Here is a 9209-nt window from a genome sequence, read left to right as displayed (position 1 = left end):
ACTGTTTCTAATCAATTTATTTAATATATTCCAAGTACTTCTCATGTTATTTATATTATCCTCTAATACTTTAGCATAATATTGTTTCTTACATCTCCTCAATATCGCAATTAATTTGTTATTATATGACTTATATTTTTCTTCCGCCTTCTTTGATCTGTACTTTATGAATTCCTTGTATAACACATTCTTCTTTTTACATGCATTCTGTAATCCCTTACTCATCCACGGTTTCCTACTGTAATTCCTCTTGTTTTTATACTGCTTACGAGGACAGTTCCTGTCATATACTTTCATGAATATATTTAAAGAGAGAGTTTCATGGTTGAATCCTTTCAACTTTTTACCAACGCTGGGTGTCAACTAACTTATTTCCCTCAGCAAGCGGTTACCCAGAAGCACTCAAATCAAAAAGCAGCTGATGCCATACCACTTCTGTTCCAGTGGCATATACCTCCCTTTTCCATTGACATATACCATTTCCTAACAGCAGATGCTGCTTAGAACTGGTATGCCACTCACAATAGTAACTAAATAAGACTGTCAGTGTTGGTAGAAAAAGTGTGGTTTGCTACTGCCATGAATATTTTTATGTTACAGCAGAAAAAAATGAATACAAAATTGTTATTCTTTCTCAATCAGATTATGTGCGATACCTTTGTGACACCAATTGTTAAAATAAGTTCATATATCTTCGGTGATCCAACTTGGCATGTGTGGAAGGATGTTGATTATGTTTTATTGTTGCTGTCAGATACTCTCTCTGTGTTGGCACGTACCATTGGCAAAGATGTCTTCAGCCCTCTTGCTGCAGAGTGTGTTCAGTTGGGCCTCAACCTCACTGATACCATCGATGACCCGGACCTGAAACGCTGCACGTACGTAACTTTTTTTGTTTTCACTCAGTGAACTATACCAAACTCAGCTTGTTTGATCAAAGCATAAACTAAACAAGTTATAGAAATACATTTGTATAGTTGATCATACAAATCAGTTTCAAAAGAAAAAATACTTTTTGTTCTCATTTTAATGAGAAGGATTTGTTTTATATCCTGACTAAATCTCTTCTCCTTCACGTATGTACCTATATATAGATGTATGAAAATAATTTGGAATAACAAATGCCCATTTCAACTGTTCTATAATAACATTTCCTCCATCTCTCACTGTCTTTCCCTCTCTCAGGTACAGTTTATATTCTGCTATATCTACAGTTAGCCCTGAGTCCCTGACTCCTCACCTAACTGCCATTACAACAGTCATGCTGCTGGCTCTCAAGTCCGATGAAGGCATCACGGTATAAAATATACATACAACACCATCAAAATTGCTTTAGAAACAATTCAGCATAACTGTAATACTCTGTTTCACTTGCCATGCTCCTCTCTTTTTTGTTCAGGCACACATTGAGGAGGACAAGACATTTGTCCTGCTGGATGATGATGATGATGATGATAATGATGAAGAAACAGATGAAGAGGTTGATCTGGAACAGGACACTGAAACAGATGTCCATGATGTTACAGGGTAGATGTCTTACACACACACCTAAAACCCATTTTTGGTAATAGTACAGATATCTAATGTTTAAATGAATAAACTGTTTATATAAGCTTATTCTGAGGTTTTCTAAAGCAAACCATATATAAACGAGATCCAGAAATGCCACCACCTTCTCTGGGCTCGAGCTCATTTAAGATGGAAAACTGTCCTGTAGTCTGGCAAGTCAGAATTTGAAATTCTTTTTGGAAATCATGAGCCCCATCCTCCCAGGTGTAAGATGGTAAAATGGTAAATAGACTGTATTTATATAGCGCTTTTATGCACTGGCCACTGCACCATTCACACACACATGACGACAACACAACTGCACTAGTCAAGTCACCGGGGAGCAATTTGGGGTTCAGTGTCTTGCTCAGGGACACTTAGGCATGTGGGGAGACCGGGAGTCGAACCACCAACTTGCTGGTCAGAAGACGACTTGCCCTACCTCGTGAGCCACAGCCACCCCAGAGGAGGAGAGGAGAGGGGCCATCCAGCTTGTTATCAACACAAGAAGCAAGAATGGGGAAACATTTTGCCTTCAAAACTAAATCAGTTGCTCTCCTCAGTTCCCAAATGCTTACATGGTGTTGGAGAAAGGAGAGGTGTTTTAACTGTGTTGCTGAAAACACATTTAAAATCAGCAGATTTTTTTTCTAAAAACAAAAAAGGTTTTCATTTTCAACATTTGATGTTTGTACTATTTTCAGTTAGAGGTTTTAAATGATTTGCTGATCATTGCATTCAGTTGTTGTTCATGTTTTATACGGTGTCTCAACTTTTTTAAGAAAGGGGGCTTTATATATACATACACAATCATATTTACTTCCCCTGGTGGGCAAAGGCTTTCTCCCACTCCAACTGATGCCACATCTATTTTTCTCTCAGGTTCAGTGTTGAGAACGCCTACATTGATGAGAAGGAAAATGCCTGTGATGCACTGGGAGAGATTGCCTACAACACTGGGTAACTGATATTTACAGGCAGTATAGCATTTCTTCTTCCACTCTATGCTACAAGATTTATTATTAACATCGGTCGTTAGATTATTGGGCAGTTAAAACGTTTTTGTTACTCCTGATGGTTCTAATTTTGTCTGTGTTCTTAAGAGGCTTGTAACTTTGTAGCATTTCTTGTGTGTGTGTTTTGCTAATTTTAATAGTGGTTTCTGTGGTTTCCCCTGACAGTACTGCCTTCCAGTCCTTCCTGGAGTCCTGCTTTCAGCAGGTTTATGAAATGAGAGATGTAAGTCACTCTGTCTGGCAGATTGGCCCCATAGTCCCTGTCTGTCTAGTGGTCTCTTTATTGTCCATGTTGGTGCATATGCTATTTTTCTGTGGCTTTGTGGCTGTTTATGAAAGCAAGTGTCTGTATGCAGATTCATAATGGCAGGTCCTGAACTCTTCAGATGTTTTAATTTATTATCCAAACTCAGAGCTTTAAGAGATATCGAGTGTGTTATCCAGTTAGTGTTGAGCTGTGACTGTAGTGCCATCAACAGCCCAGTATATCATTAAACGTGCTATTTAAATTCTGCTAATAGGAAAATGTACCCAGTCAGGAAATGTTAATGAGTATAAGATAAAATTTGAAGAAGGAGCTGGTGTAAAAACTCGTATTGTCAGGTAAACATGATGAAATGCTGGTGTTTTTATTTTGAGAGAAGGTCTTGGACTTGCAGTAAATGCCACTAGAGTAGACTGAGGCCTTTGTGTGGGTTTTTTTCCCACCCCAAAAATGTTTTATGAAAACTTGCACTGACCACTGATTATTGGTCCCACCTTTTACTGTGAGCGAACCTGGTTTGTCCTGCCAGGAAGTGAGGCTCAGTTATAGATTAGATCTCCTGGTTGTGGCAGGGACTTGGTGTCTCTCTTAAGAAGACTTTAGAAAGTTAGGTATTTGATATTAGCTGGAAGCAGTCATCTTGTTGAAGGACGAGCTCTCCACTTGTGGCCTCATTAACCTGTGTGCATGTATATGTTTATGCAACACTACCTTTTCTGTTGTAATGCGTTATGTATCCTCCCGGCCCAGTTTCCCCATGAGGACGTCCGCAGGGCAGCGTTTGGAGCCATGGGCCAGTTTTGTCGAGCTCAGCACAAAGTGTGGAAGGAGAACCCTACTGAGGTCAACCATCAGGGTACAGCCTCTTTTCTCAAATACCCAACACTACCATTTAGATTTTTAGGAAGTGCAGAAATGGGCCGTGTTACTTTCTACTACTGCAGTGGAGCTTGTTAACCAATTCACCCATGACCAACCCGTTTGTCCCAAGTGCATATTTTTTGCCCATGTATTTTGATTGGTTGATTCTGATAAACTGTACATCGTTTCAAAGTTCATAGCCTCAAGATTTCAACAGCGTAAAACATTTAAAGATGGGTTACATACAGTCTTAGGGATTACAGTTCAGGAACGGTAACCATTTAGTTCTGGATATGCCATATTTTTAGATTTTGTTTTGTTTCTGTGTCAAACCGCACTCAGCGCAAATGTCTTGAGCTAATGTTAAATTTCATCTTCTCTCTATATCTAATGCAACTCCCACAGCCCTACTGAAGTTGCTAGATGTGGTGCTTCCTTGCTTTGTGGAAACAGTTCAGACAGAACCTGAGCGCCAGGTTGTGATGGGCATCTTAGAATCCATGAACAATGTCATCAAGTCTTGCAAGGAGGAGGTTTTCAGAAACCCCTTACGCCTTAAGGAGATCAGCTATGTCATTCGTGATGTGCTCAAGAAAAAGGTGAGAATAGGGAGACTGAGGAGATGGCTTCACTTCTTAAAGCTAAGGCTCCCCTGGGTGGGGGATATCACTGTTGTAACATTTAAACATCACCACTGTCATTTTTCTCTCTATTCTGCCTGTTCAGACTGTCTGCCAGGATGCAGGTGGTGATGAAGCTGATGATGAAGACCAGCAGGTTGGCTGTCCTCTTTATCAGATAACTGTGAATTCCATATACATGCCAGAATAATTTTTATGTAGTGATAAAAGTAAATTGGCATTATTACGGTTGTAACATGTTAATTTATTCCTGTGAACATTTTATAGAACATACAGGAGCTCCCGCCTACATCACCCATCCTTTTACTACGTGTGTTTTCCAGTCATGTGCTGTCTGTTTCAGGCGGAGTATGATGCAATGCTCCAGGAGTTTGCCGGGGATGGAATCCCCTTGCTGGCCTCGTCTGTCCCTGCAGACAAGTTTGCCCCCTTCCTCAATGACCTGCTGCCTCTCATCATAAGCAAAGCTGTAAGTCTGGAGTTTAACTCAAACACATTTTTTTTTCAAATGTTTTATGCAATTTATTTAACTGTATTTATAGTTGGAATTAATTCTAACTATATTGTGCATTATATCAAATTCATTTTTTGACAACTTTTTTCTTAATTTAAATTTAAAATGTTAAAATTGGCTACAAGTCCAACCAAAACAGCAAAACAAAATGGGGGAAAAAACTAATTGAAGGTCAGGAAGATGGCAAATCATTTCACTTTACTGAACACAGTGGCTGTTTTAAATCGGTAAAGGAGGAGGCATAAAATTAACAGCTGTTTAAAAAGGGAAAGTAAGGTGTGATGTCGTGTCAGTCAGGTATTTGTTCTTTGTCTTTTCCTCCTATAGAAATCCTCCTGCACAGTGGCAGACCGCTCCTTCTCTCTAGGTACTATTGGAGAAGTCCTCCATGCACTCGGGAGTGTGTCTGGGGGCCGGGGAGTGGCGGGCCGACTGTCCAATCGTTTGCTTCCTGTGCTGGTGGCCGGAGTAAAGGACAGTGATCCTGAGGTTCGTAACAACAGCGTGTTTGGACTGGGATGTCTGGCTCAAGCAGCCGGACCCATCGTTGTGTCGTATCCTTTTTACCAGTGTCTGTTTCTGTGTTGTGTGTTACTGCTTAGTTTGAAAAAGAAACATCACATAAAGCTGTTCCTTAGTGAAGTGTGTTCCAGAGACTATCCCATGATGCTGTCTGTGTTTTCCAACCTGCTGGCCAAAGAGTCAAACCTCTTGGTGATTGACAACTTATGTGCCGCCATCTGCCGGATGATTATGAGCAATGTGGCTGCTGTCCCTCTGGAGCAGGTAGAGTTACCATTTATACCTCTTCTGTTATAGTTTAGCCACTACAACTACTATGTACTGCTGACAACACATTGTGACAAGCAGGGGATTCAGTACAAGCTCAACAAGAGAATCCCACTGCACACATCCATGGCGTGGAGTAAGTTGCTGAGTCAGATTACATGGTGTGTTGTCTGACAGGTCATGCCTGCTCTGGTAGCCTGCCTTCCACTCAAAGAGGACTTGGACGAAAACAAGACTGTGTTCCGCTGCCTGGCTATGCTCTACACACACAGCCCAGCTCTGGTACAGTATAGAGCCCAGTGATGCCTGGTGTTAACACTCTCAGCACTGCATACTTTCAGAAGCTACTGTCCTATATGTAGATATGCACCAATCAGTCATAACATTATTATCACCTGCTGAATACTCTTTACACAGGAGTCAGTGTGCCAGTTGGATGGCACCCGTGTCACTCTGCAGCTCACTGTGCATCTTCTGTGAATCCTTCCATAGTTCTACTGTCAGGAAGAGCACAGATGTGTTGACCATTCAGTAAAAAACTTGTGTAAAAGGAGTGAAGACTGTGGATGTGATGACAAGTTAGCTATCATTCTTTAGACACATTCAATAGCCTCCCCACTCTAGTTGTGATATCACCACTATAGCCACTGAATGTTTCTCTTCATAGAGACCAATGTACAGTATTTCTCATTTTCAATCAGGTGCCACTGTAACAAGATTATCAGTTTTATTCACTTCACCTGTCAGTGGTCAGAATGTTATGGCTGGTGTGTGTGTGTGTATGGTCTGAAAACATTTTTCTATATTTCCATAAACCGGATTTGCAATTTAGTTGTGAATATGACAGTATAGTTTTACCATAATATGGCAAAAGGCTGAGTGTTTCCTAGAAAAACAAAGCCTGTCAAACACAGGCAGACACAGGAGAATACTAATACTATTAATGCTGTAGTGGATGTTGTAATTGATGCCCACAGTACGATTCTGATGAACAGATGTTAGGTCAGTCTTTAATTCATTCTTTATTAAATGTAAAATTTTATACAGCATATTTCTGTAATCTCCAAAATCTGTCACATTGTGCACAAATCATACAGTTGGTTATGCTATAGCTTAAACAGCTAGTCAAACTTGGCAATTTAGCTAATACATAAAAATGGCAAGATGATGCTCCCAATAGATTCAGAGCAGTTCAACATCTCATGCTTAGATAACCACTGAGACATTGTGTAATGTGTGCATTTAATCCATGGACACCAGTATCTTACTAAACACTTTGTTTTTTTTCTTTCCTGCTCAGATTGTGAACCTGATGAAGCCCATAGTTGCTGCTTCCGGTCATGTCCTGTGCAGCAAGAGCACTGATAAAGGTGAATGTCACCTTGAAATCATCTCTGGAAATAGCCAGTGTTTTGTAGTGGCTTATTAATACATGTTAAGTGAACTGAATAAATGAGACTAATACAGCACGAGCTTTCCCCCTGAACATCGTCAATGAGCCTCAGCAAAGTGTTACTCCACTGTTGTTCTGTTGGCTAATCTGTCTTCACTGTTCTTGTTCCATCCCTGAACTCTGTACTTTACCTTTCCTCCACAGAAACTCAGAACACTTTGGCCGTGCTTATGAAAGAAATGGCCCAGCACCACCCAGCCGACTTCCAAGCAGCTGTGATCTCACTACCTGCAGAGCAGAAAGCTGAGCTCAGTGCAGCCATCTCTGCCTCTTAGCCGGCACACATACTTCCAGTCAGCCAAGTCAATTAATTTTTATACTGTAAATGGAAAGTGATTTGGAAGTTATTTGTTTGTGATTTCACCAAAATGTTCTCACTTCATCCATTTTGCTAGAGTTATTAAATTCAGCAGTTCTGCTCCTCAGTGTAAGCTTCTAATCTATTTACTTATGTGCTTACTGTATTTACATTCTATTGTTGTCAGAGTTTGGTTCACTATCTTAATCTGATATTCCTACAAAGTGCTACTATGACACGACACTGTCTCCCTTTGGCCGCTGTTTGAACAGGCATATTAATTTGTAATGGGAGAGTAAAAGATTTCGACCTCCTGATAAATACAGTAATTTGTAAAATTGGACTGTAAACTGTGTAGCCCCATGAATTCTACTGTGGTACAAGCCTTACTGATGGTTTTATCTTCTGTTTGCAAAGGGATTTCTCTGATGTGCCAACACTACAGCTGTGTGCTTCTGTGAGCTGACTGTTGCACAGAACAAGTCACACTCGGCGCTTATTAAAAAACAAACATCACTCGCTTTACCCTCAGAACAGTTAGTGCTTAGCAACTCGGCTGCAATTAAAACATCACTCGCTTTACCCTCAGAACACTGTTAGTGCTTAGCAAATCGGCTGCAATTGAATGCAGTAGACCTATGATGTGTTGGTTTTGGTCCTATTTCTGGACAGATTATTCAGATGTGTGCTGTTGATGTTACAATCCTAATAAGTTTACCTATGCAGTTAATGCTGAATCATCCATCTTGTACATTGTAGTGGAATAACTTGTAGCATTTATGTCAGCTTTTTGTAAAGAGTAATCAAATGGCTAGCTTGTTGTTTCACATTAAATTGCACTCATTTTGGAAGACAGTGTTTCCTTATTGGTCCTCAGATCTGCCTTTGCCCATGGCCCTGAGTAAAATCCAGCTGTTGTTCCTCCTTGTCTAGCGCCATCTGGATCTGCACCGGAGGTCCTCTCTCCCCTGACACACAAGTGTTTTTAAACCCAAATTTATCACTATGTTCTTAAAATGAGGTGGACACACAATTCCTATGTTCCACGGTTATTACTGAGATCTTTATCTTTGTTTCCCTTGTCTTTTGATATCATTCATAATCTGAGGTTGCCTTATTTGTACAGATGGCTGTAATTCATAAAAAAATAACATGGAGCAAGTCAAAAGACTGACAAATTCCTGCTAGTGCCGAGGTCTAAAGTTTTATTTGGACACAGGTGTAATGTTTTGATGTCTTCTCATTGCCTAAGACTGTGTCACACCATGCGATCAGTCTGGGACACAAAACAAAGTCCAAAATGTTTCAGGCACGATTATGTTTAGAGCTTCTAAAAAACAAGTCAAGCTCATATGCTGTTCCACTGACCAAGGAGAATTTTATTAAAACATGAAGTTAAAATAATTACAAAGGACATTAAAAAAAAGAATACAAACTGTATAAAACGAGTTTAAAAACATTAAGAGGGATAAAATATAACATGAACTCTATAACAAAGCGCTCGATTCTTCTTCAGTATGTGAAATTATGTAACACAATACCTTTGGTGAGTAAAATATTTGAAAGTACAACCATATTAACATATTAAATCCAGATTAAAATAGAAAAATATCTGAGAAACCTTTAAAATTCAGGGTAAAAGCAAATTAAAGCAATTTATATTTTATCCTTGTTAAGCATTATAACGTTCATAAATACTAAAAGGTCATAAAAAATTCACTATCCTTTTAGAACCTGGATTAAAAATAACAGCACTGAAAGAACAAAACTGCTAACTCTCCAGGACCGTAGTGTGAGTCAGTGCAGGTGTGTGTACTCAAGTGG

At 39.7% G+C, this 9209-nt stretch overlaps 1 protein-coding gene across 1 annotated transcript in view; it reads left to right on the top strand.

The window, feature by feature from the left end:
- The window catches only part of ipo4 (importin 4), a 16592-nt gene extending 9074 nt beyond the window's left edge, over positions 1-7518 (top strand). Inside the window, exons 17-30 of the mRNA XM_020615324.1 lie at positions 755-878; positions 1186-1297; positions 1400-1527; positions 2431-2508; positions 2730-2787; positions 3580-3685; positions 4096-4289; positions 4417-4467; positions 4675-4800; positions 5173-5399; positions 5499-5631; positions 5812-5916; positions 6935-7004; positions 7232-7518. Coding sequence (XP_020470980.1) covers positions 755-878; positions 1186-1297; positions 1400-1527; positions 2431-2508; positions 2730-2787; positions 3580-3685; positions 4096-4289; positions 4417-4467; positions 4675-4800; positions 5173-5399; positions 5499-5631; positions 5812-5916; positions 6935-7004; positions 7232-7362 — 1643 coding nt within the window. The 3' untranslated portion in view covers positions 7363-7518. The remainder of the gene's footprint in view (positions 1-754; positions 879-1185; positions 1298-1399; positions 1528-2430; positions 2509-2729; positions 2788-3579; positions 3686-4095; positions 4290-4416; positions 4468-4674; positions 4801-5172; positions 5400-5498; positions 5632-5811; positions 5917-6934; positions 7005-7231) is intronic.
- Positions 7519-9209: the final 1691 nt, after the last annotated feature.

The sequence above is a fragment of the Monopterus albus genome, unplaced genomic scaffold (assembly GCF_001952655.1).
Source record: "Monopterus albus unplaced genomic scaffold, M_albus_1.0 scaffold162.1, whole genome shotgun sequence".
Lineage (NCBI taxonomy): Eukaryota > Metazoa > Chordata > Actinopteri > Synbranchiformes > Synbranchidae > Monopterus > Monopterus albus.
The sequence above is the reverse complement of the archived record's forward strand: the minus strand, read 5'-3'. Positions and strand labels throughout refer to the sequence as shown.